The sequence below is a fragment of the Lepidochelys olivacea genome (assembly GCF_965140295.1).
Source record: "Lepidochelys olivacea isolate rLepOli2 genome assembly, chromosome: 1".
NCBI classification, from domain to species: domain Eukaryota; kingdom Metazoa; phylum Chordata; order Testudines; family Cheloniidae; genus Lepidochelys; species Lepidochelys olivacea.
Genome location: NC_140411.1, coordinates 338,077,876 through 338,105,786, shown reverse-complemented (window position 1 = coordinate 338,105,786; position 27,911 = coordinate 338,077,876). Strand labels below are relative to the sequence as shown.

General features: G+C 46.4%; 1 protein-coding gene across 2 annotated transcripts in view; it reads left to right on the top strand.

The window, feature by feature from the left end:
* Nucleotides 1-1,223: 1,223 nt before the first annotated feature.
* The window catches only part of TMEM243 (transmembrane protein 243), a 29,135-nt gene continuing 2,447 nt past the window's right edge, over nucleotides 1,224-27,911 (top strand). The window contains exons 1-3 of one of the 2 annotated variants that reach the window (XM_084617883.1): nucleotides 1,224-1,326; nucleotides 2,334-2,644; nucleotides 26,482-26,532. In XM_084617883.1, coding sequence (XP_084474009.1) covers nucleotides 2,567-2,644; nucleotides 26,482-26,532 — 129 coding nt within the window. In that variant the 5' untranslated portion in view covers nucleotides 1,224-1,326; nucleotides 2,334-2,566. Of the gene's footprint in view, nucleotides 1,327-1,958; nucleotides 2,129-2,333; nucleotides 2,645-26,481; nucleotides 26,533-27,911 lie in introns of those variants that run through there. The other variant, XM_084617884.1, reaches the window with a different exon arrangement.

The window sequence follows — 27,911 nt, the reverse complement described above, 5'->3', positions numbered from 1 at the left end:
CATTTTACACAACATTATTCACTTTGGCACAGGCCCCCCAAAATCATGAGATTGGCTTAAAAGCATCAGATTTAAAAAATAATAAATTTGGGGTTCTTTTAATTTGCCTTCTGGTGTTGAGTCTTCATGTTTCATGTTTTCAAGCTTTTCTTCACAACCATGATGGAAAAAAAATTAAAAACAAAAACTAAAACTGTACAATGAGTCTCACATAATCACATGCCTCCAAGAGCTGAGGCTTTAACAGCAACATCAAATACTGCAAGACTCTTGATAAAACCACAATGGTTGGCAACACTGCATTTTTCCCAGAGGGAGGACTACAGAAGTTGCAAGGCAGTAGAGAATCAGGCTCTAAAGCCCAGATTATGAAAGGTATTTAGGCACGTAACTCCCATTGACTTCAACAGGAGACAGGCACCAAAATACCTTTGAGGATCCGGACCTAAGTGACTTCCTGAGTGCTCCAGAGGGACAGTCAGAATCAAAGCCAAGATTAGACCTTAAAATTATTTTATCATCTTTCTCTTTTGATTGCCAGGCACCACTGTATCAATGGTCAAAGTTCTTGGCTCCCAGATGTGTGCTCAGACTACTATCTCTCTCTCCAATAAATAATATAACAATCTACAGTGGAGATAGACCATGAACCAGGTTCTCTATTGGTTACACCAGTTTTAGTTGAGTATAACTCCACTGAGTTTAAAGGAGTGACAGCTGCATAAACTTTAGTAAAAATAAGGAGGAGTCCTTATGGCACCTTAGAGACTAACACATTTATTTGGGCATAAGCTTTCATGGGCTAGAACCCACTTCATCAGATGCATGGAGTGGCACCCTTGGTCAAATTCACCCTGCTGCCAGAGGGGTCATCCCATTGTAACAGATGGGCTAAATACGGCCATCATCTCAGCATGTATTTTGAAAAGACCAATACTCAGAAAATCATTGTATTGTTACTATTAGCAATGATCAATTTAATTATTATTAATAATAAAGCTGCACTTAAGGGTAAAAAAAAATCTTAAAATAATGTGACTCTCACGTTGCCCGGTTACTGATTAGCTACTCACGTACCAATGTCCCAAACAGTTATTTCCCTTTCAAAATAAACAAACCTGCAAGCTTGGGAAATAAAGAATTGCAGCAAGTGCAGGTCCTCTCCTGCCTGTGATTGGATCGAGCTGGCAGTGAGATCACGGGGGAGGCTGGATTGTAGGTAGGGGAGGGCTGGTTTGCGACAGCGCCTGGAAGGATATTAACCAGTGAAGGGCAGGGTTGGGGGTGCTTGTATCGGCTGTAGCTTCCCTGGGGTACACTACGGGGGTAAGTAGCACCAATGGAATCTTAGCAACGCCAACGTTCTGTTTCCGAACGTTAGCTATTGTGGCGTCTTGGACATATGTTCCCCAGAGGGGGGTCAGCCCTGTGTGTAGAAGGGGGTGGGCTCCACGCTTGGGATATGTACGAGGGTTCGCTGTCGGGGCAGGAGGAGGAGAGGAGGGTCTGGTATTTCAGTTCCTCTGATCGGGGTTGCTTTGTTTTTGGTCTTCAGCGTTTGTGTGTTTTCCCTTACGAGGCGAATCAATCTTTCAAGGGATGGATGAATGGGGTGGGGAAAGGGGTTGGTGCCTGGCTCTTTTCCCTCCCCTTTTGCTCAGGCCGCTGCAGATCTCCGGGAAAAGAAGGGTTATTCTTGGGGGAGCTAGTGTCTGACTATAGACTAGAGGAAGCAAGTGGGACATGAATCAAAGTTTATTGCGTGCTGTGGCGGCCTGATTTAAAATGGAAGGGGAACAGAAATCGTGGATCAACCACTTATTTTCCTCTTATTATAAAATTCTGTTGGATTTTTTTTATATAATCACTCCCCCCTCTTCCCCCAGCAAACAAGTTCTAGCAGAGGGGAAGAAAAGCATTATTTTCTGTTGTAACCTTTGGCATATACTCGGCACCCCCTTCTCTGATAAATACCCTGCACCTAGTCTAATCTGATTGCTTGGTTGAGCACCAGAAGCGAATCCGGTGGGAGGGGAAAGAAGCTGGGGCAAGATTTCCTTTCCCACAAGACTCACCGCTCTGCCAACCCCCAGCTCGTGAGCCTTGAACTTGGAGCCATGATGGTGGGGTAGGGGCAGCAGTTGCAGAAAGGCAGCTTTGTTTAATTGATCTCCAAAAGAATGGAGCTTTTGTTGGGGGTGGGGGAGAAAAGGACTCCTGGCATGGTCTCCCTATTAACAGCCTTGATTAGTTCCATTAGGGGAACTACATGATAATAAATCAACCAGGCTGCCCTAGGTCCAATATTTCTCGTTTGTGTTTGTCTCTGGCAGGCAGCAGCTTCTGATCATGAAGAAGAAAGCGAAGGCTTGGAGGGGAGGCTTGGATCCTTGGCTCTGAGCCATGTGTTGTATGTAGCACCCAAAGCCAGGAGAGATGTATTTTCCATAAATAACTCTTGCTCACACATACTGTGCCATGGGCTTAAGGCCTCTTGAGACGGGGGTGGTTTTGTTTTGAGATAATCTCTCTCTCTGTGAGTGACACAACCAATTTTGGGGAGGAAATGGAAGACTATACAACTAGAACCTATGGCACGGGTGGACTGGACAACAGACCTCTCTTTGGAGAAACTTCAGCAAGGGTAAGACCTGATTCTGCTTTGGAGAGATCTCTCTGCTGCCCCCTTTCCCCTCCAAGAGCTGGCTAATGAAGGGCTCCTTTCTGAAGCAGAGGTAGAACTACTCAGAGTTTGTTGGAAAGCAGTATTTGGCATTTTCATGTACAATAAGTAGCTTACTCAATCTCTTGGTAGTCACTAATTGCACCCCCCCACCCCCTTTTTTTAAATAAAAGTTGAACTTGCTAGAGAAAGAAGTATTTCCACACCCATAGGGGCACTTCACAGATGTACTAGGGCCTCTGGAAAGCAGGCGGCTGAATAGAGATTTTGTTGTTTGATCTAAAGGCACAGAGCCACTGGGATTATTTGCAGAATTTGAAGGGTTCTTCAGAGCCTTTGTAGGGTCCCATGTCAGCAGTTGCGATAGGGTGCCTTGCAGAGGGTCATCTTGAAAATGAATGCTGTGATTGTGCAGTGGTGGTGTTGTGTAATGTGGCTGTGACTTGCCCAATTGCAAGGGTGACCAGATAGCAAGGGTGAAAAATCATGACCCTGGTTTTTTGTTTGTTTGTTTTGCGGGGGGAGGATATAGTTGGGTAAATAGGACAAAGCTCCTAATATCAGGACGTCTGGTAACCCTACCAACTGCATATGTCTAGCACATGGTGTTAGTTGCTCAGTGTTGTGGGATCTTCTAATAATGGGGTCTTTGTGCTATGGCAACTCGGCAAAATACTTTGCCATGGCAAATTTACTTTAGAATTCTCTGGTTTAGTGGGATTATTTCAAAGCGTTGGGGAATGGGGGGAAATTTGTCCCCTGACTCTTTTTCTCGTCCTGCCTTTTTCTTGAGATAACTATGAATTTGTGAATTGTGGTCTGAGCAGCTGACTGGAACAGGGCAGCATTAATTCTTGAGCAAATCACTCAACCTCCCTGCCTCAGTTTCATCACCTGTGAAATGGTGACGATACCTACTTGATAGAGCTTTGGTGAGGATTAATTGGAGAATGTCAAATGTTTTGAACGTGACCCCTGGGGGGTGCTAGGTGGCAGGAACAACTTCTTTTAACGCTATTTATATTGCTAGTAACTAAGCCCCAGATCAGCAAAGATACTTAGGAGCCTAAATCCCAGTTTTGGTTCCCCTGTAATCCATAAAACTCCCTGAACCCTGTAGGTGGCTAAATTTAGTGCCGAAGTTTTCAGGGTAAAAGTTTCCTCTGTGCCTAAGTTTTTGCTTCTGGGCTTACACGCTGCTGCCTCACTCTTGGTGTCCAGAGCTGCAGAGTGATTCATGCACTGGGGGAAGATAAGTGTTTAGACACCTAAATTGCTTGCCAGGTCCAATCTGGTTGATGGCTGCCTAGAGGATTGGGTCCCCTTCAATAGGTGGGGTGCCCATTTCATAACTTCTAGCCCAGTGAGTAGAGCATTAACCTGGGTCTCCCACATCCCAGGTGTAATTTTCCCCCTCCACTGGAAGCGGGGAAACCACAGCTCAAATCCTCTGAGGACAGTTCTCTAACCTCTGGGCTATTCTGATATGGGGCTCCCTCAGTCCCTCCTGTTGAAGTTGTTCCACTCTGGATTAAAAAATGAAACTAAAGGGAGTAGGGGGACTGGATGCCAGGTCTCCCTCTGCCTGGTGGGTGTACTAACCACTGGACTACAGAGTCATTCTCTCTCTGGCCCAGTGACTGTTCCACTGGGGATAAATACTTACCCAGTCATAGGGCCACAGAGAGAGCATGAGAATGACTTTATTGTACAGTGACTTTGGCCGAATACCTAGTCTTTCATGGTTTATCCTCGTAGCTTAAGTGGTAGGGCCTGGCCTTCTGGAGCAGGAGGATCTGAGTTCGATCCCTGTTGCTGCCACAAAGTTCTGAGTGGGCATGGCATGCAGCTGAGAGACAGCTGAGAACTCCTAGATAGCTGTGAATTTATTCAAAATTATACACAGCTCCTGACTTTGTGAGAGCACTGGAAAAACAACCCTTTGGGCTCTTGAACTTAGCACCAGAAAGAGCGTTAGTTGTGTTCTGTCTTCTCCACTGCCTGGAGAAACCAAAAAGTGCCAGTCAAGCTAACTTCAGAGGTGCCCAAAATGTAAGGGGTAAATATGCAGTGAATATCTAAGAGGAGATATCTGTCCCTTTCAGCTCTGTTTTTCCTCATCTAGGAGGGTAATAGACAATGAAAGGGTTTTTATTACAATTTGCTGTTTAACAGCTCCCCGGCTTTGGCCGTGATCCTGCAGGCCACGGCAATGAACCCTGGTGCGGAGCCCTATTGAGAAGCTCAACATGGGCACAGGGCTCTGCTCCTGTTTTGTTTTGGTTTTTTTTAAACTCTTCACACCACATTAACGTCCTATCCCGTGCTTTAAGTGTGTGTGAGAATATACCACCAAAACTCCTTTTTTTATTAGCACTGAAGTCCATCATTTACCCTTATGATGGATATAATATGGACAGCAAACAGGGTAAAATTCCACTATGACTCAAATCTGATCTGAGGGGACCACGTCTAGACTTGAATACCTCTGGGCACTGGCTCTGCCTTACGCTTTACATGACGCTAAGATTATAAGGAAACCACAGAGACACAGTTGTATTCCAAATAACTGTGTTTACTAACTGTACCCAAATTTACAAACCTAGCTACCTTTCGTACACTGCTGCTTTATGAAGTGTTCTGGTCGCTTCTGCAGGAGAAACCTGGGAGGCCCACTAGTGGGCTTCCAAACTACTGACCGGGATACTTCTCAATTCCTGTACAATTACTCCTCACTTCACATTGTAGTTATGTTCCTGAAAAATGCTACTTTAAGTGAAACGATGTTAAGCGAATCCAATTTCCCCATAAGAATTAATGTAAATTGTGTGTGGGGGGGGAAGGTTCCAGGGAAATTTTTTTCCCCAGACGAAAGACCTATATACACCCACATACACAGTAAAAGTTTTAAACAAACAATTTAATACTGTACACAGCAATGATGATGTGAAGCTGGGTTGAGGTGGTGAAGTCAGAGGGTGGGATATTTACCAGGGGATGCCTTACTGCTAAATGAACTAGCACTCGTCTGAGCCCTCAAGCATTAACCCATTATTGTTAATGTAGCCTCACGCTCTGCAAGGCAGCACGAATGGAAGGAGGGGAGACAGCATGGCAGAGAGAGACAGAGACACACACTCTGTGCGTGCCTGCGAGTGAGAGAGAGAGATGCACATTGCCCCTTTAAGTACTCTGACCCCACTCTAAGTACATTGCCTTTTTAAGTAGATCAGCAAGTGGAGACAGCAGCTGCTATCGGGAAGCTCCCTCCGTCCAGAGCCCTGTGGTGTCACCCCACCCTGCTCTGTGGACATAAGGTACAGGAGCTGGGGGAGGGGGACATTCTGATATTAGGACCCCCCCCACCTCCACACAGCAAACAGGAGGCTCCCAGGAGTGGCTCCAAAGCAGAGGGCAGGAGCAGCACATGGCAATGGGGGGAGGGACAGCTGAACTGCTAGCAATGGATAGCTTGCTGGGTGGCTGTCACACAGGGAACTTAGGGGAGCTGTTGGGGGGGGCTGCTGGCCCACCCTGGTTTCAAGCCCCCCCCCAGCTAGCTGCAACGGGCTGCTGTTCCTGCAAGCAGTGGACAAAGCAGGCGGCTGCCAAACGTTATGAGGGAGCATGGCGCAACTTTAAACGAGCACGTTCCCTAATTGATCAGCAACGAAACGACGTTAACCCGGACGATTTTAAGTGAGGAGTTCCTGTACACTGCAGCCTCTCTCAAGTCTGACAGCGACATGGGTGATGTGCTGTGAAATTAATAAAATGGATACACTTTCACCAGGAGCTGCTGAGGGGCCACCAAGCAGACATCGGGTAGACCGGGCCTAGCTACCACTCTACTTGCCATATATCAATTAGGGTGCTGCTCTTCTTCCACTTCCCATTCCCTCGCTTTCCAGCCCCACCAGTTGTCTTGTGATGGGTTGTGTGATAACTGTGGGATCTGCCTACATGATCCCTGCACTGCTGGTACCAAAGTCCTTATTAAAATGCTGTGGGATCCCCAAGGCATGACAGGTGTCTCTTTAAAACCTTGACATTTGCTGGAACAGAGTTTGGTAGGACTTGGCCATTGTACAGGACAAAATGGCTAAACTTGAATTATGGCACCATAACTTCAGACTTCTTAATTGAAAGTACAGCATCTGGTACTCTCGGGTGAAAGCCTGTAGTTAGCAGCCTTTTCTTTAGTTGGCGGAGAATGCCAAAACCATGACCCTTTCCAATCCCGCCCCTTCTGGCATGGATTCATCCTGACCTGGATTTCTGGATCTCTCCTGCTCTGATTTATTTTGCTCCTCTGGTACAGAATCATCGGAAGATTGTGCAGAGCTGAAATGGGCCATATAAATAAAAAGAAAATAAAGAAAGAAGAAGTGGGACCACTAAGTATGGGGTAGAGATTAAAGATAATCTGGTATAGCCCAACACCTAAACAAATGCTCTGCCTCAATTTTTCATAAGGTTAATGAAGAATTTAGGGGTAGTGGCAGGATGACTAATGGGAATGAGGATATGGAAGTAGAAATTACCATATCTGAGATGGAAGTCAAACTCAAACAGCTTAATGGGACTAAATCGGAGGGCCCAGATAATCTTCATTCAAGAATATTGAAACTGGCACATGCTATTGGGCTTGCAATTACAAGGATTTTTAATGAATCTGTAAACTTGGGGGTTGTACCCTATGACTGGAGAATTGCTAATACAGTTCCTATTTTGAAGAAAGGAGGGGAAAGCGATTGGGGAAACTACAGGCCTGTAAATTTGGCCTCAAGTGTGTGCAAGGCCTTGGAACAAATTTTGAAAGAGAAAGTAGTTAAGGACATAGAGGTGAACAGTATTTGGAATAAAATGCAACATGGTTTTACAAAAGGTAGATTGTGCCAGACCAACCTGATCCCTTCCTTTGAGAAGGTAACTAATATTTTTAGACCAAGGAAATGCAGTAGATTTAATCTACCTGGAGTTCAGTAAGGCATTTGAGACAGTTCCACATGGGAAATTATTAGTTAAATTGGAGAAGATGGGGATTAATATGAGAATTGAAAGATGGATAAGGAACTGCTTGGAGGGGAGACTGCAACAGATCATACTGAAAAGTGAACTGTCAGGCCGGAGGGAGGTTACTAGTGGAATTCCTCAGGGATGATTTTGGGACCAATCTTATTTAACTTTTTTTTTTTTTTTTTTTTTTTTTTTTTTGACAGCACAAAATGTTGAAGTGTGTGAATAAAATTTATGGCTGACACAATGTTGGGAGGTATTGCCAATACCGTTCCTGAATTGGGGATTTAGACCTTGAAATGGAATTGGTTAATCAGCTAGATTTAGTTGTTAAACCGGCCACAAGCTAGAGAACTGTTCCCGGCAGACTGTTTGTTGCTTTGTTGCTGCTTTAACTTTCAGTCTGACTTCACGTTTACTGTAGTTACTGATGTGGGATTGGAGTCTTTGATCAGCTGTCTCATGGGTGCCTGCGCCTGATGGATTACACACGCACGAAAATGTCCTGCAATTTCATCATTTTAGGATTGAATAGAATGTGATACACAAACAGAAGGAAAAGCTTTGTCTAACTCCCTGGCTGTAGGCAGAATGGGCAAGTTTTTTTTTTTATTATTATGTTTATTTTCAAAAGCAGCTGCTAATTTTGGGTGCCTAACCTGAGATCTTTTAAAGGGGCCTGACTTTAAGAAAATGGTGAGTACGATGAGGCCCTGTAAAGCCTCCAGTTAGGTACCCAAAATTACTAGCTGCTGTTGAAAAATCTTGGCCAATGACCATTCTTTCAGACCAGCCCATGTGAAAGGACCATGACGTGATTTTGCATTTTAATATTGTGGTGTATTTAAAATGGTGTTAAAATTGTCATTGTCACTTTAGATTTCAGGGTTTTTTTTTCCTGATCCTGCTTGCACTCTGCATGGAAGCATGGGATCTCTGGATCTAGTGGCAGTTAGTTGTGCAGACAGTCTAGAGCAGAGGGCGTCAACCTTCAGCATGGGGCCCATCAGGGTAATCCGCTGGCAGGCCGCGAGACATTTTGTTTACATTGACTGTCGGCAGGCATGGCCCCGCCCAGCAGCTCCCAGTGGCTGTGGTTCGCTGTTCCATACCAATGGGAGCTGCAGGAAGTCGCAGGTCGCTGTCGGATTACCCTGATGGACCGCGTGCCGAAGGTTGATGCCCCCGGCCTAGAGCAGTGGTTCTCAACCTATTTATCATTGTGGGCTGCAGGTTGAGAACCACAGCACGTCCGCCCCTCCCATAGTCCCCTATGCCCAGTGCCCCTCACCCAGAGACCCCTCCAGAGAGTGGGGCCATGAGTGGAGCCCTGGGTGCAGGGCTTGGCAGCCGGACATCGCCGCATGGGGCTGGCAGCTGGGACCCGGACCCCCAGCGGCGAACCAGGAACGGAGTGCTTGGCACAGGGCTAGGAGCGGAGCCCCACCTGAACCCTGGAGGTGCTTCAGCATCCCAGCAAACCCCTAGTTCCCAGAGCCTCCCCCCCACACCCGACAAACCTGGCCAGAGATCCACTTTCCCACATCCTGCCCCCCTGTGGCACTCGCCCAGCCCCCTGCTAGCAGGAACGCTCCAGCAGGCGGACAGACCCTGTCTCTCCCTGAGCCACCCCCTCCCCCTTCCAGATCAGAGCAGCAAATTTTGTATTTTTTTTTTTTTAAGCACACAGCTGAGCTGCAGCTGTGTGCTAATTGGGCTGCGGGTTGAGAACTGCTGGCCTAGAGGCAGGTTGAGTTGTGCCTTTCTATTTTAGTGAGCAGCCTGCTTTCTCTCTGTTCTCTCATTCGAAATCCTAAGGAATACAGCAGGGTTGCATTGCAACTTTTCTGCAAGACTGTTAGAGAGAAACAAGCTTCTCGAGTGTATACCGTGAACATGACACATGGGTTCTGTTTTCTTTTTTTAAAGCTTCATAGCAGTTCCCACTGTGTGAATCTGAGATGCCTGACCTTGTTGTTTTACTGCTGTTGTGAGAGGCTTTCCCTCTTCATGCTTTAAAGAGTATCTTCAATGTGGCTCAAAAGCAGAGACATGAAATAGTTTCTGTTTTTGGCCCCCAGTGATCCCTTGGCATGCTTCTGCAAGAGTACGGTGAGCCAGGTTCAAATCTGGGGTACGCCTCTATTCTACCTATTGAAAATCTCCCTGTAGCGTCAATTGGCTAGGGTATCTTTCTACAGGTCTGTGCACTGTTGGAACAGAGCAGCTGTTTTACCTCGGAGGTGGCTGCACATTTAGCACTGAGCTCCATAGGTGTGCATAGCACTGTACATACTGAGTGAAAGACTCTCGCTGCCCTGCAGAGCTTACAGTGCGGGCAGATCTCTAAGTACTATAGGTGTGGACTATAGATGTGGACACTGTGGCACAGAGGTTAAGTGACCTGCCCAGGGTCACTCTGCATGTCTGTGCTAGAGGCAGGATTAGAACCTAGATCTTCATCACCCAGTTCTGTGCGTTAACCACTAGAATACCTCCCTTCCCATTTGCAATCACAGAACTTCCCTGTGGCAACTTCAGTAACTGCTTACGTGTGGAAAGTAAAGTGCAGTGTCTCTCAATAAAGCAGCTGGAGATAAGGAGACTTGTTGTCCTATCAGCCAGCAAGCTCTCTGCTGATCAGCAAGTGCCCCAAGGACCACTGCAGGCCATAGACCATGGTCTGACAACTGTTGCATTAGGCTGGGGAGTCGTAGCTAGGAGGTTGCATGCAAGCGCCAGTGTGTCACAGTCACTCTCACCTTGCTGAAGGGGAGGAATTGTTGTGTCTAGAGTGACCAGACAGCAAATGTGAAAAAATTGGGACGGAGGGGGGTAATAGGAGACTATATAAGAAAAAGACCCAAATATCGGGACTGCCTCTATAAAATCGGGACATCTGGTCATCCTAGTTGCGTCCCAATATGGGGAGGATAGAGGACTCCTGCACTAGACCAGTGGTTCTCAACCAGGGACGTTGGGGCCCCTGGGGGCCATGAGCAGCTTTGTGGGGGGTGGGATCAGCCAAAATATATCCGAGAACAGGGCCGGCATTAGACTCACTGGGGTCCAGGGCAGAAAGCTGAAGCCCGAGCCTCACCACGCGGGGCTGAAGCCAAAGCCCGAGCAGCTTAACTTTGCAGGGCCCCCTATGCAAGCGGATGTTCACCAGTCATGATCGGAGTAGGAAAGCTGACACTGAAGAGATGGCAGGCATGCACATAGTGGAGGGGAGGACTGATGGCATTTTATAATGACCCTTGCACATAAGCATGGAGGCGGGGAAATGTAAAATTTAAAAAAAAGGAAAAACCTACCAAAAAAACCCTGTCCATACTATTTAAAGAGGGCTGTATCAGAAACTTGAGTTTTAGATTAGCCAGTTTATTTAAAAAAAAAAAAATCTAAACTTGACAATGTCCCTATTAAAGCAGCAAAGAGTCCTGTGGCGCCTTATAGACTAACAGACGTATTGGAGCATGAGCTTTCGTGGGTGAATACCCACTTCGTCGGATGCATGCACCCGTGTATGTATTCACCCACGAAGGCTCATGCTCCAGTACGTCTGTTAGTCAATAAGGTGCCACAGGACTCTTTGCCGCTTTTACAGATCCAGACTGACACGGTTACCCCTCTGAAGCTTAATGTCCCTATTAAAGCATTTCTGAGTTCAGCTGGATGGAAGGGGCAAGATTTGAGTCCTTATTTCCAGGAAAAGACATTACTGACATGTATCCTAACATGTCCCCCCACCTCCACTTTGTGTCCTTTGATTTTTTGCCAAGTCATTCTGTCGGAACTTGCTTTTTAACGAATCTAGGTTTGAGAAAAGTTCAAACCTTGGTATGAAATGCTGCTGCTTTACTATAGAATAGCAACTGAATGCGTCTTACCTGGTTTAACATAAATTGGCACTGGTCTAATGGGCTTCAAAAGTCCACTTGCCAGGTCTAGAGGAGGTAGGGGTGAGTGTGTGTGTGGGTGTGTGTGTCCTCTAAACCATCAATTGCTGCAGGATTTGAGTCAATTTATAAACCAAAAACCCATCCCAATGTGACTGGAGTGTAAAGTAATGCAGGATTGCCTCGGTGGCTGCAGACTGCTCCATTCTCATTGCTTCTGTTCCTGGCTTTGCACAGCAGTAGCAGAATGAAACTAACAAGATTGGTCAGTTTCACCACTGCTGTTCCCTTGTCTGTGGGCAACAGTGATCCATGCTGGAGGAAGGGAGGGGAGATGACAGAAAGCTCCTTCTGCCTTTCCGCAGCTAGGAGGAGAGGGAGCTTGACACTTCAGACCTCTGCTTGCCAAAGGCCTACATGAAAGTTAGTTCCATCTAGTGCGAATCCCAGAACTCTGATCTTTGGGACAGCCAGGCTAATGTGCCTAGCTGTGGGTGACAGTGGAGCTAGCCTTCTCCCTGGGGCACTGCCTCTGGACCTCCCAAGTGAGTGATGCTTGACTTTCATATCAGTCTCTGGTGAGCAGGTAGATGCCTGCCAAATTTTTGAAGTCTTGATCTCTCTTGTGCACTATTCAACATGAAAGTTAAAGTTCTGCCTGCTATCATAAGAGGGAGGTTGCAGTGGTCTAGGGTTTCCATTTTCATCTAGGTTCAAATTCAGCTATGGTCCCTGAAAAAAAGATCTCACAAAACTCAGTGATTGGGCAACAAAATGGCAACTGAAATTTAATGTGGATAAATGTAAAGTAATGCACATTGGAAAAAATAACCCCAGCTATACATACAATATGATGGGGGCTAATTTAGCTACAATAATCAGGAGAAAGATGTTGGAGTCATCGTGGATAGTTCTCTGAAGACGTCCACTCAATGTGCAGCGGCAGTCAAAAAAGCAAACAGGATGTTAGGAATAAGACTGAGAATATCTTATTGCCCTTATATAAATTCATGGTACACCCACATCTTGAATACTGCATACAGATGTGGTCCCCTCATCTCAAAAAAGATCCACTGGCATTAGAAAAGGTTCAGAAAAGGGGCAACTAAAATGATTAGGGGTTTGGAACAGGTCCCATATGAGGAGAGATTAAAGAGGCTAGGACTTTTCAGCTTGGAAAAGAGGAGACTAAAGGGGGATATGATAGAGGTCTATAAAATCATGAGTGGTGTGGAAAAAGTGAATAAGGAAAAGTTATTTACTTGTTCCCAAGAACTAGAGGCCATCAAATGAAATTAATGGGCATCAGGTTTAAAACAAATAAAAGGAAGTTCTTCTTCACTCAGCGCACAGTCAACCTGTGGAATTCCTTGCCTGAGGAGGTTTGAAGGCTAGGACTATAACGGGGTTTAAAAGAGACCTGGATAAATTCATGGAGGTTAAGTCAATTAATGGCTATTAGCCAGGATGGGTAAGGAATGATGTCCCTAGCCTTTGTTTGTCAGAGGGTGAAGATGGATAGCAGGAGAGAGATCACTTGATCATTACCTGTTAGGTTCACTCCCTCTGGGGCACCTGGCATTAGCCACTGTTGGCAGACAGGATACTGGGCCGGATGGACCTTTGGTCTGACCCAGTATGGCCAGTCTTATGTAAATTAAACTGAATTCTGCCTTGGATCAGAAATGCTTGTTTGTGGGAAAACTGCCATTTTTCTTGTTCTTTTCTCTAGTCCCCAACTTTCCAAAGGGTTGTCATCACTGAAACTCGAGGTGCCCTTGGCTCAGTGAATGAAGGGCATTCCCCTGCTCCCTCTTGCTCTCCACGGTGTGTTCACACATCCTGGGTTAGCACCTAAAATGTAATTCCAGGAGGCAGTGTGGCCCCATGGTTGTGACACTGGACTGGGAGTAGAGCGACCTCGGTTCTATTCCTGACTCTGCTGCTGACCTGTTGTGGTGGTGTTGGGCGAGTTGCTCTCCACCCCCCCTCCCCCGCCTTTGTCTTGTCTTGTTTGTTTAGATTGTCAACTCCTTGGTGCAGGAACGGTCTCTCAAAATGTTTTTGTATGGCCCCAGCACAATGGGGCCCCAATTTCTTACAGGATTTGTATGTGCTGTTTTGATACAAATGACTATCCTTTCTGGGCTTTTCCTTTAGTCATAAAGGGGCATCATGAATGTGAATCTTGGAATGGCTGAAAGTACCTTCAAGTAACACAAGTTGCAGCTGCAGTTGTACATCTCTGGGAGTAGAAATGTTAACTTTCTCTCCAACCCTTCTTCCCACAACCACCCTCCTGCAGAGTCTACCAGGAGCATCCTTTTCTATTTAGGCAAATGGGTCAGCTTATTTTGAAAGCTGGTTGAAATAGCTGCACCTATCCCCTTTTGTTGATGACAAGCTCAGAATACACCATACACTCCCCTCCTTAGTGCCTCCCTCCCCTTCCCCCTGCCCTCCCAATGACACGCTGGTAGAATTGAGAATAGTTTCTTGGCACAAAATTTTGTTTCTTGAAAGCCCCACAAAAATAGTGGCTTTGGCTTCTCACCTTTTACTTTTCTCTTTAAAAACCTATATTAAAAAAAATCATCACCAGGAGAAAGCAGTCATCAATTTAAAACACTGTCTTCAGTAGGCGATGAATGCTTTTTGCCTGTGCCCAGAGATGAAGAGCGTGAGTGAGATACGGGTGGGAAAGGGGGACAAAATAGCCCCATGTGCAAAGCAAGTGGCATGCTTCTGATTTAGGTCTACACAGATCCCCACTTAATACTGTGACAGGTGACAGCAGCTGTGTAGAGCTTACGCCTGCTCTGGGTCCTGACAACAGCCTGTGAAGTCAAGGTGGCCTTTTGCATCACTTTTTGTGTTCTATACTGTGCTTCCCTAGGAGCCGAGCGTTCCAGATACCTTCGGCTTCTGTATGGTCTGGTAGCTGTAATGGTGTAACCACAGGTCATTGCTCCGCTTTGATCTTGTATGGACATGGAATAGACATAGTTACAAAAGTGTCTGTGTGGGTGTTAATCTTTAGAATCCTGGTTCCGTTGTAAATGGTGGGGGATCTGAAAACCAGTCAGGGTGCTGGCAGAGAAGATCTGGTTGGGATGTAGTGGAAGAGCTTAGCAGCTCAGAGGGAGGTCTGGGCGCTTAATGGGAAAGTGGAGGGAGAGATGGTAAGCTTCCTCTAAAACAAGCACCCTTTTTTTAGACTGGGATTTTGTACGCAGGATCAGTGTCTGGATATATGTCATGTCAGGACAATGTAGGTACTGCTGCAAGTGGTGGTGATGAGTTTGTTAGTCTGCAGCCTGCAGCCACCAAGGCAATCCTGCATTACTTTACACTCCAGTCACATTGGAATGGGTTTTTGGTTTATAAATTGACTCAGCTTCCCCTCAGCTGGTACCAACCTAGTGCCACAAGCTGGTTCTATGCTGCTTCACACCCTGGCATTTGATATTCTGAACAGCTAGTGAGGCATGTAAACTTTTTTGGCTAAGACTTGCATGAGGTCCTGGTGACCAACTTCTACTGGATGCTTCATGGCAGTGCTGCTTTTAATTCAGAAGTGTTCATGTCAGTCTCACACACAGACTCAGCTAGACTCCCTGATACAGCGAGATCAGGTCTAAGGCCGCAATACCCCCATGCCATTCTATTTTCTTTTAGTTATATTTAACTAGAGTAGGGGCTACTTTAACATCCCCTCATTCTACAGAAGAGGAGAGGGTAGAACACCACTCCATCTTTCTTTGTTTTTTGCCCAGACTGAAATGCCAAATGCACGTGGAAACAAACAATGGGCAAGGAATCAATTAGCCAAGACCTGAAGTCAGAGGGTACGTCTACACAACGAAATTAGGTCGAATTTATAGAAGTTGTTTTTTTAGAAATCGTTTTTATATAGTTGATTGTGTGTGTCCCCACACAAAATGCTCTAAGTGCATTAACTCAGCGGAGTGCTTCCACAGTACTGAAGCTAGCGTCAACTTCCGGAGTGTTGCACTGTGGGTAGCTATCCCAGTGTTCCCGCAGTCTCTGCTGCCCATTGGAATTCTGGGTTGAGATCCCAACACCTGATGGGGCAAAAACATTGTTGCAGGTGGTTCTGGGTAGGTGTCATCAGGCCCTCCCTCCCTCTGTGAAAGCAACAGCAGACAATTGTTTCGCGCCTTTTTTCCTGAGTTACCTGTGCAGACGCCATACCATGGCAAGCATGGAGCCCGCTCAGCTCACTGTCACCATATGTCTCCTGGGTGCTAGCAGATGTGGTACTGTATTGCTACACAGCAGCAGCAACCCGTTGCCTTGTGGCAGCAGATGGTGCAATAGGCCTGAAAACCATCCTCATAGTGTCTGAGGTGCTTCTGGCCACCTCGGTAAGGTCGGTCAGGAGCGCCTGGGCAGGTATGGGTGCAGGGACTAAATTAGGAGTGACTCGATCAGGTCATTCTCTTCAGTCCTGCAGGCAGTCCTATTGCACCATCTTCTGCTGGGCAGCCAGGAGATGTGGATGGCTTGCAGTCCTACTGCACCGTCTGCTGCCAGGCAAAGATATAAAAGATAGATGGAGTGGATCAAAACAAGAAATAGACCAGATTTGTTTTGTATTCATTTGCTTCCCTGTCCCTCCCTCCGTGAAATCAACAGCCGACAATCGTTTTGGTGAGGTCTGTCAGGGGCACCTTGAAAACTTTAATGGAGATTCAGTCTTGCCTAAAATACCAGAGGGAGCGATAGCTCAGTGGGTTGAGCATTGGCCTGCTAAACCCAGGGTTTTGAGTTCAATCCTTGAGGGGGCCATTCTGTGTGACAGTTGTTTTTGTTTCTCCTTGATGAGGAGAAACCACCCCCTTTGTTGATTTTAATTCCCTGTAAGCCAACCCTGTAAGCCATGTCGTCAGTCACCCCTCCCTCTGTCAGAGCAACGGCAGACAATCGTTCGATGACTTTTTTCTGTGCAGACGCCATACCACGGCAAGCATGGAGCTAGCTCAGATCACTTTGGCAATTAGGAGCACATTAAACACCACGCGCATTATCCAGCAGTATATGCAGAACCAGAACCTGGCAAAGTGAATCCGGGCGAGTAGGCAACGTCAGCGCGGTGACGAGAGTGATGAGGACATGGACACAGACTTCTCTCAAAGCACGGGCCCTGGCAATGTGGGCATCATGGTGCTAATGGGGCAGGTTCATGTGGTGGAAGGCCGATCCTGGGCCTGGGAAACAAGTACAAACTGGTGGGACCGCATAGTGTTGCAGGTCTGGGACGATTCCCAGTGGCTGCAAAACTTTCACATGCGTAATGGCACTTTCACGGAACTTTGACTTGCTTTCCCCTGCTCTGAAGCGCATGAATACCAAGATGAGAGCAGCCCTCACAGTTGAGAAGCGAGTGGTAATAGCCCTGTGGAAGCGTGCAACGCCAGACAGCTACCGGTCAGTCGGGAATCAATTTGGAGTGGGCAAATCTACTGTGGGGGCTGCTGTGATGCAAGTAGCCAACGCAATCAAAGATCTGCTGATATCTAGGGTAGTGACCCTGGGAAATGTGCAGGTCATAGTGGATGGCTTTGCTGCAATGGGATTCCCTAACTGTGGTGGGGCCATAGACGGAACCCATATCCCTATCTTGGCACCGGAGCACCAAGCCGGCAAGTACATAAACCGCAAGGGGTACTTCTCAATAGTGCTGCAAGCTCTGGTGGATCACAAGGGACGTTTCACCAACATCAACGTGGGATGGCCGGGAAAGGTACATGACACTCGCATCTTCAGGAACTCTGGTCTGTTTCAAAAGCTGCAGGAAGGGACTTTATTCCCAGACCAGAAAATAACTGTTGGGGATGTTGAAATGCCTATAGTTATCCTTGGGGACCCAGCCTACCCCTTAATGCCATGGCTCATGAAGCTGTACACAGGCAGCCTGGACAGTAGTCAGGAGCTGTTCAACTACAGGCTGAGCAAGTGCAGAATGGTGGTAGAATGTGCATTTGGACGTTTAAAAGCGCGCTGGCGCAGTTTACTGACTCGGTTAGACCTCAGCAAAACCAATATTCCCATTAAGAAAAGGAGTACTTGTGGCACCTTAGAGACTAACCAATTTATTTGAGTATAAGCTTTCATGAGCTACAGCTCACTTCTTCGGATGTATACTGTGGAAAGTGTAGAAGATCATTTTATATACACACAAAGCATGAAAAAATACCTCCTCCCACCCCACTCTCCTGCTGGTAATAGCTTATCTAAAGTGACCACTCTTCTTACAATGTGTATGATAATCAAGGTGGGCCATTTCCAGCACAAATCCAGGGTTTAACAAGAACATCTGGGGGGGGTAGGAAAAAACAAGGGGAAATAGGTTACCTTGCATAATGACTTAGCCACTCCCAGTCTCTATTCAAGCCTAAGTTAATTGTATCCAATTTGCAAATGAATTCCAATTCAACAGTTTCTCGCTGGAGTCTGGATTTGAAGATTTTTTGTTGTAATATAGCAGCTTTCATGTCTGTAATCGCATGACCAGAGAGATTGAAGTGTTCTCCGACTGGTTTATGAATGTTATAATTCTTGACATCTGATTTGCGTCCATTTATTCTTTTACGTAGAGACTGTCCAGTTTGACCAATGTACATGGCAGAGGGGCATTGCTGGCACATGATGGCATATATCACATTGGTGGATGTGCAGGTGAACGAGCCTCTGAGAGTGTGGCTGATGTTATTAGGCCCTGTGATGGTGTCCCCTGAATAGATATGTGGGCACAGTTGGCAACGGGCTTTGTTGCAAGGATAGGTTCCTGGGTTAGTGGTTCTGTTGTGTGGTATGTGGTTGCTGGTGAGTATTTGCTTCACGTTGGGGGACTGTCTGTAGGCAAGGACTGGCCTGTCTCCCAAGATTTGTGAGAGTGTTGGGTCATCCTTCAGGATAGGTTGTAGATCCTTAATAATGCATTGGAGGGGTTTTAGTTGGGGGCTGAAGGTGATGGCTAGTGGCGTTCTGTTATTTTCTTTGTTAGGCCTGTCCTGTAGTAGGTGACTTCTGGGAACTCTTCTGGCTCTATCAATCTGTTTCTTCACTTCCACAGGTGGGTATTGTAGTTGTAAGAATGCTTGATAGAGATCTTGTAGGTGTTTGTCTCTGTCTGAGGGGTTGGAGCAAAAGCGATTGTATCGCAGAGCTTGGCTGTAGACGATGGATCGTGTGGTGTGGTCAGGGTGAAAGCTGGAGGCATGTAGGTAGGAATAGCGGCCAGTAGGTTTCCGGTATAGGGTGGTGTTTATGTGACCATTGTTTATTAGCACTGTAGTGTCCAGGAAGTGGATCTCTTGTGTGGACTGGACCAGGCTGAGGTTGATGGTGGGATGGAAATTGTTGAAATCATGGTGGAATTCCTCAAGGGCTTCTTTTCCATGGGTCCAGATGATGAAGATGTCATCAATATAGCGCAAGTAGAGTAGGGACGTTAGGGGATGAGAGCTGAGGAAGCGTTGTTCTAAGTCAGCCATAAAAATGTTGGCATACTGTGGGGCCATGCAGGTACCATAGCAGTGCCGCTGATCTGAAGGTATACATTGTCCCCAAATGTAAAATAGTTATCAGTAAGGACAAAGTCACAAAGTTCAGCCACCAGGTTAGCCGTGACATTATCGGGGATAGTGTTCTTGACGGCTTGTAGTCCATCTTTGTGTGGAATGTTGGTGTAGAGGGCTTCTACATCCATAGTGGCCAGGATGATGTTATCAGGAAGATCACCAATGGATTGTAGTTTCCTCAGGAAGTCAGTGGTGTCTCGAAGGTAGCTGGGAGTGCTGGTAGCGTAGGGCCTGAGGAGGGAGTCTACATAGCCAGACAATCCTGCTGTCAGGGTGCCAATGCCTGAGATGATGGGGCGCCCAGGATTTCCAGGTTTATGAATCTTGGGTAGTAGATAGAATATCCCAGGTCGGGGTTCCAGGGGTGTGTCTGTGCGGATTTGATCTTGTGCTTTCTCAGGGAGTTTCTTGAGCAAATGCTGTAGTTTCTTTTGGTAACTCTCAGTGGGATCAGAGGGTAATGGCTTGTAGAAAGTGGTGTTGGAGAGCTGCCGAGCAGCCTCTTGTTCATATTCCGACCTATTCTTGATGACAACAGCACCTCCTTTGTCAGCCTTTTTGATTATGATGTCAGAGTTGTTTCTGAGGCTGTGGATGGCATTGTGTTCTGCACGGCTGAGGTTATGGGGCAAGTGATGCTGCTTTTCCACAATTTCAGCCCGTGCACGTCAGCAGAAGCACTCTATGTAGAAGTCCAGTCTGCTGTTTCGACCTTCAGGAGGAGTCCACCTAGAATCCTTCTTTTTGTAGTGTTGGTAGGGAGGTCTCTGTGGATTAGTATGTTGTTCAGAGGTATGTTGGTACTGCTTGCTGTACGCTCCACAATATCTGTGAGAGTAAGGGGGAAAGACATTTATGGCAGGGTGGGAGGTTGAGGCAAATTGCCTGGCTGCTGGTTACGTGCAGCCAGACACCAGGGCGGTTAGAGTACAGGAGGGCGCGGTGTGCATCAGAGAAGCTTTGAAAACCAGTTTCATGACTGGCTAGGCTACGGTGTGAAAGTTCTGTTTTTGTTTCTCCTTGATGAAACCCCCCACCCCTTGGTTCACTCTATTTCCCTGTAAGCTAACCACCCTCCCCTCCTCCCTTCGATCACCGCTTGCAGAGGCAATAAAGTCTTTGTTGCTTCACATTCATGCATTCTTTATTAATTCGTCACACAAACAGGGGGATAACTGCCAAGGTAGTCTGGGAAGGGTGGTGGAGGAGAGAAGCACCGGGAGGGGTGGTGGAGGAGGGAAGGACAAGGCCACACAGCACTTTAAAACTTATTGAATGCCAGCATTCTGTTGCTTGGGCAATCCTCTGGGGTGGAGTGGCTGGGTGGCTGGAGGCCCCCCCACCGCATTCTTGGGCGTCTGGGTGAGGAGGCTATGGAACTTGGGGAGGAGGGCAGTTGGTTACACAGGGGCTGTAGCGGCGGTCTGTGTTCCAGCTGCCTTTCCTGCAGCTCAACCATACGCTGGAGCATATTAGTTTGATCCTCTAGCAGCCTCAGAATTGAATCCTGCCTCCTCTCATCACGCTGCTGCCACCTTTCAGCTTCAGGCCTCTCCTCAGCCCACCACCTCCCCTCCTGGTCATTTTGTGCTTTCCTGCACTCTGACATTGTCTGCCTCCCCGCATTCGTCTGTGCTCTGTCAGTGTGGGAGGACAGCATGAGCTCAGAGAACATTTCATCGTGAGTGCATTTTTTTCGCCTTCTAATCTTCACTAGCCTCTGGGAAGGAGAAGATCCTGTGATCCTTGAAACACATGCAGCTGGTGGAGGAAAAAAAAAGGGACAGTGGTATTTAAAAAGGCACATTTTATAGAACGATGTGTACACTCTTTCATGGTAAACCTTGCTGTTAACATTACATACATAGCACATGTGCTTTCGTTCCAAGGTCGCATTTTACCTCCCCCCACACCACGTGGCTAACCCCTCCCCGTGGCTAACAGCAGGGAACATTTCTGTTCAGCCACAGGCAAACAGCCCAGCAGGAACGGGCACCTCTGAATGTCCCTTAAGAAAAGCACCCTATTTCAACCAGGTGACCATGAATATCACTTTTCTGAAGAAAACACCGAGAGATAAAGAATGGATGTTCTAGCAAACATACACTGCAAAGCTTTGTTCTACAATGATTCCCGAGTATGTACTACTGGCCTGGAGTGGTAAAGTGTCCTACCATGGTGGACGGAATAAGGCTGCCCTCCCCAGAAACCTTTTGCAAAGGCTTTGGGAGTACATCCAGGAGAGCAGCAAATGCCAGGGCAAATTAATGATTAAACATGCTTGCTTTTAAACCATGTATACTATCTTAAAAGGTACACTCACCAGAGGTCCCTTCTCCACCTGGCGGGTCCAGGAGGCAGCCTTGGGTGGGTTCGGAGGGTACTGCCTCCAGGTCCAGGGTGAGAAACAGTTCCTGGCTGTCGGGAAAACTGGTTTCTCTGCTTGCTTGCTGTGAGCTATCTACAACCTCATCATCATCATCATCTTCCTCGTCCCCAAAACCTGCTTCCGTATTGCCTCCATCTCCATTGAAGGAGTCAAACAACACGGCTGGGGTAGTGGTGGCTGAACCCCCTAAAATGGCATGCAGCTCATCATAGAAGCGGCATGTTTGGCGCTCTGACTCGGAGCGGCCGTTCGCCTCTCTGGTTTTCTGGTAGACTTGCCTCAGCTCCTTAAGTTTCACGTGGCACTGCTTCGGGTCGCTGTTATGGCCTCTGTCCTTCATGCCCTGGGAGATTTTGACAAATGTTTTGGCATTTCGAGAACTGGAACGGAGTTCTGATAGCACGGATTCCTCTCCCCATACAGCGATCAGATCCTGTACCTCCCGTTCAGCCCATGCTGGAGCTCTTTTGCAATTCTGGGACTCCATCATGGTCACCTCTGCTGATGAGCTCTGCACTCACCTGCAGCTTGCCATGCTGGCCAAAGAGGAAATTGAAATTCAAAAGTTCACAGGCCTTTTCCTGTCTACCTGGCCAGTGCATCTGAGTTGAGAGCGCTGTCCAGAGTGGTCACAGTGGAGCACTCTGGGATAGCTCCCAGAGGCCTTTACCGTCTAATTGCGTCCACAGTACCCCAAATTTGACCTGGCAAGGCCGATTTCAGCTCTAATCCCCTTGTCGGGAGTGGAGTAAGGAAATCGATTTTAAGAGCTCTTTAAGTCGAAAAAAAGGGCTTCGTTGTGTGGACGGGTGCAGGGTTAAATCGATTTATTGCTGGTAAATTCGACCTCAACTCCTAGTGTTGACCAGGGCAGAGTTTCAATGACCTTTCAAATGTTGCTGACAGCAGAGAAGGGAGCTGTAACCTCTTAAACTACAGGGAGCTGTCCTCCTGTGCTGCTTTGAGTTCTAGAATCAGCTGATGCAGGTCCTGGCAGATTTAAAAACAAACAAACCTCCTGTTCCTCTATGGAACTCTTTAGATTAAACATTTATCCTGTTAATGATTTGCATAGTGCAGTTCTGTATGTTGTCTCCCCCCCTCCCCCCATTTTGAAGTGTTATTCTAATCTGATGTGTCTCTCATAGAATCATAGGACTGGAAGGGACCTCAACAGGACATCAAAAGTCCCCTGCACTCATGGCAGGACTAAGTATTATGTAGTCCATTCCTGACAGGTGTTTTTCCAACCTGCTCTTAAAAATCTCCAATGATGGAGATTCTACAACCTCCCTAGGCAATTTATTCCAGTGCTTAGCCACCCTGACAGTTAGGACATTTTTTCCTAATGTCCATCCTATACCTCCCTTGCTGCAATTTAAGCCCATTGCTTCTTGTCCTGTCCTCAGAGTTAAGAAGAACAATTCTTCTGCCTCCTCCTTGTAACAACCTTTTATGTACTTGAAAATTGTTGTCATGTCCCCTCTGTCATCTCTTTTCCAGACTAAACAAACCCAATTTTTTCAGTCTTCCCTCATAGGTCATGTTTTCTAGACCTTTAATAATTTTTGTTGCTCTTCTCTGGACTTTCTCCAATTTATCCACATCTTTCCTGAAATGTGGCTTGCAGAACTGGACACAATACTCCAGCTGAGGCCTAATCAGAGTGGAATAGAGTGGAAGAATTACTTCTCATTGTCTTGCTTACAACACTCCTGCTAATACATCCCAGAATGATGTTCACTTTTTTTTTTTTTGCAAATGTTACACTGTTGACTCATATTTAGCTTGTGGTCCACTATGACCCCCAGATCCCTTTCCGCAGCACTTCCTAGATAGTAATTTCCAATTTTGTATGTGTGCAACTGATCATTCCTTCCTAAATGGAGTACTTTTCATTTGTTCTTATTGAATTTCATCCTATTTACTTCGGACCATTTCTCCAATTTGTCCAGATCATTTTAATCCTATTCTCCAAAGCACTTGCAACCCTTCCCAGCTAGCTATCGTCCACAAACTTTATAAGTGTACTATGTATGCTATTATTTGAATCATTTATGAAGATATTGAACAGAACCGGACCCTGAATTGATCCCTGCGGAAACCCACTCATTATGCCCTTCCAGCATGACTCATAACTACTCACTGGGAGCGGTTTTCCAACCAGTTTTGCAGCCACCTTATAGTAGCTCTATCTAGGTTGCATTTCCTTAGTTTGAGACAGTCATGGGAGACAGTATCAAAAGCTTTACTAAAGTCACGATATACCATGTCTACCGCTTCCCCCCCATTCACAAGGCTTGTTACCCTGTCAGAGAAAGCTCTCAGGTTGGTTTGACATGATTTGTTCTTTACAAATCCATGCTGACTGTTACTTATCACCTTATTATCTTCTAGATGTTTGCAAATTGATTGCCTAATTATTTGCTCCATTATCTTTCCGGGTAGAGACGTTAAGATGACTGGTCTGTAATTCCCTGGGTTGTTCTTATTTCCCTTTCTATAGATTGGCACTATATTTGCCCTTTTCCAGTCTTCTGAAATCTCTCCTGTTTTCCATGACTTTTCAAAGATAATCCCTAATGGCTCAGATATTTCCTCAGTCAGCTCCTTGAATATTCTAGGATGCATTTCACCAGGCCCTGGTGACTTAAAGACATCTAACTTGTCTAAGTAATTTTTAACTTGTTCTTTCCCTATTTTAGCCTCTGATCCTACTTCATTTTCACTGGCATTCACTATGTTAGGCATCCAGTCACCACCGATCTTCTTGGTGAAAACCGAAACAAAGAAGTCATTAAGTACCTTTGCCATTTCCACATTTTCTGTTATTGTTTCCCCCCCCCCCCATTGAGGCCTACCCTTGTCCTTGGTTTTCCTCTTGCTTCTAATGTATTTGTAGAATGTTTTCTTGTTACCTTTTATGTCTTTAGCTAGTTTGATCTCGTTTGGTGCCTTGGCCTTTCTAATTTTGTCCCTACATACTTGTGGTGTTTGTTTATATTCATCCTTTGTAATTTGACCTAGTTGCCACTTTTTGTAGGACTCTCTTGATTTTTAGATCATTGAAGATCTCCTGGCTAAACCAGGGTGGGCTCTTGCCAGACTTCCTATCTTTCCTGCGCAGTGGGGTAGTTTGCTCTTGTGCCCTTAATAATGTCTCTCTGAAAAACTGCCAACTGTCTTCAATTGTTTTTCCCTTTAGACTTGCTTCCCATAAGATCTTATCTACCAACTCCCTGAGTTTGCTAAAGTCTGCCTTCTTGAAATCCACTGTCTTTCTTTTGCTGTTCTCCCTCCTACCATTCCTTAGAACAGTGGTTCTCAAACTTTTTTTTCCGCGGACCACTTGAAAATTGCGGAGGGTCTTGGCGGACTACTTAATGATCTTTCCAAATGTTGTTTTTACTGTTGTAAAGCGCTTTGGATAAAAGTGCTATTAACAAAAAGACTAAGTAATTAATGTTTTTTTTGTTCTACAAATAAAAGCACACAACTTCTATTTTAATATCAGTAGTCTAGTCTTACCTTTCTAATGCAATGGATGTGCCCTCTCTCCCCTGCTGCAGCAGCCCCCGAGCTGGGGCTGGGAAGGAGGGCCGTCTCTCCCCGGCAGCTGCAGCCCTGGAGCTGGGGAAAGTCACCTCCTTTCTCTGGCCGCCGCAGCCCTGCATGTACCAAATTCCCCCCACTCCCTCTTCTCACCCAACTGCCCCCTCCCACCTACCCTCTATTCCCCGCAAGGCCACCACCTCACCTTACATGTGCCTCTTCTCCAGGGCCCAGGCACCTAATTAGTGGAGCCACGCCTGTGCAGCTCCACTAATTAGATGGGTGGCCCTTCATTCTCTCCTGTGCGGCCACCCAGGCGTGCACCTTAGAGGGAACTATCCGCGGACCCCCTGAATGGAGCTTGCAGACCGCTGGTGGGTCCGCGGATCACAGTTTGAGAACCTTTGCCGTAAAATCATGAACTCTACCATTTCATGATCACTTTCACCCAAGCTGCCTTCCACTTTCAAATTCTCAACCAGTTCCTCCCTATTTGTCAAAATGAAATATAGAACAGCCTCTCCCCTAGTAGCTGTCTCCACCTTCTGAAATAAAAAATTGTCTCCAATACATTCCAAGAACTTGTTGAATAATCTGTGCCCTGCTGTGTTATTTTCCCAACAGATGTCTGAGTAGTTGAAGTCCCCCATCACCACCAAGTCATGTAGGTGTCTAACTTGGGGAACAGATCTCACTTGGTTTTAAAGTACAAAGATGGTAGGTGGTCCTCCCCGAGTCCTACAAACTTGACCTAAGACCTGTCTCAATCTGGGTTCTCTCCTCCATCATTGCTAGTAATAAAGCTTCTGCAGGTTAAATGATGCATGTGTGAGAGCCCTGTGCAATCCCGCTATTTTAGTGGGTTTATACAGGTGTGAGGGTCTGGTAACACAGGAAAGTGGTGGTTTAAAAAAAATTAAAAATCCACTGTTAATGCACAGGAAACAGACTCCAGCTTTCTCATTCAGAATGGTGTTGGTTCTGCCAGGCTTATAGGAGCTGAAAGGAGTAGCAGCTTGCTTTTGTCATTGAGAGCAAGATTTGCTGACGTCAATACACAGTGGAAGACTGCCAGTGAGAGGTAGTTACATTTCAAAGTAGAACTGCATATAGATGAAGGATGGAATATAAAAACATTGGCTTGTCTTTTCTACTTAAATTGTAAGCTTCTGGGGGGCTGAGACCCTCAAACACTGTGTGTATGTACAGTGCATAGTAGAACGGCACCCGGGCCTCTACATATTACTGTAATACACACATTAATCAAATGTTAGGATGATAAATCAGATAACCAAGTGTGTTACTTTCTCCTTTTCTTCCTTCTTCTAGGATAGAATCATCAACTTAGCTGTTGGTAGCTTAACATCCTTGCTGCTAATAGTAAGTATTCACCTTCCCAAACTGCATTTCTTTGCTTTCTATGCTTCAAATCCTGATTCTGTTGAAGTTTAATGGCAAAACTTCCACTGACCTGAATGGGCGCAGGTTTTAGCCCCAAGTGCTTCCATCCTTTGCACACTGGCTTGCTAGTAATTTGAGACCCTTTGCCTTTAGGGAAGGGAGAATGCCATTTTCTTTCGGCAGTTTTATTTTCTGCTGCTACTTCACAGGAACGGAGTCCTTTTTAAAACAAGTAATAGAGTTCCCCAAATCCACGGGAGAAAGGAACTCTTCAGCAGCACTCCCTAGTGCTGGGTGAAATTTTTACATGTGTTTGAGGTGCCTATTGCTGTGCTATCTCACTGTGCTCTCCTCCAGCTCTTGAAAGAACCAAACGCTTTCACAAAAATGAGGAGTCTACTCCATGATCTGTGATGGTAGCTGCTGACTCTCCTGCCTTTGAGAGCCAACATGATGGGTGGCGCCTGAATATTCAGGGAATCCAGCCTGTTATTGGAAAGTCCAGAGAAAGAGAATCCTTGAACAACCCCAGGATAGAATGCCAAGCCCGTCACAGATAACCTCCGGCCTCACAACTCCTTGAGCTTCACCTTCGAGCAGGGATCGGCAACCTTTGGCACGCGGCCCATCAGGGAAATCCGCTGGCGGGCCGGGACGGTTTGTTTACCTGCAGCGTCCGCAGGTTTGGCCGATCGCAGCTCCCACTGGCCGTGGTTCGCTGTTCCAGGCCAATGGAGGCTGCAATCAGCCAAACCTGCGGACGCTGCAGGTAAACAAACCATCCCGGCCCGCCAGCGATTGGCCGAACCTGCAGATGCTGTAGGTAAACAAACCGTCCCGGCCCGCCAGTGGATTTCCCTGATGGGCCACATGCCAAAGGTTGTCGATCCCTGCCTTAGAAGACATGTAGCTGAAACATCCCTTCCAAGCAATAATGCTGGGATGGAGCATAGGTGGGGAAGTTGGAAGATAGCTGGGGACCATTTACATGTTTGTAAATTATGACCAGAACCTCGGAAGTAAATTAGCTGCTGCAAAGAGTAAGACACACTGCTGCAGTACTTTTTTGGTTTAGTTGGCTTGCCGTTTGGCTAGCCACATGCTATATAGCCAGTTGGAACTTTTTGACTGGCCTTCAAAATTAAACACAATTATGTAGGACTTGGTCCTTGAGGTGACAAGGTACAAGATAATTTTGCAAGACCTGCATCCATGAGGGATGGTTAGTGTCCTCTGGGAGCAGGATATCTTTCAGGACTGCCAGAAGGAGCACTATTCTGGTTATAAGGAGTTCTAGATGGCTTTTTTCTCCCTTAAGTTTCAGTGTGTGTGACTCTTGAATTTTCCACTTCCATCTG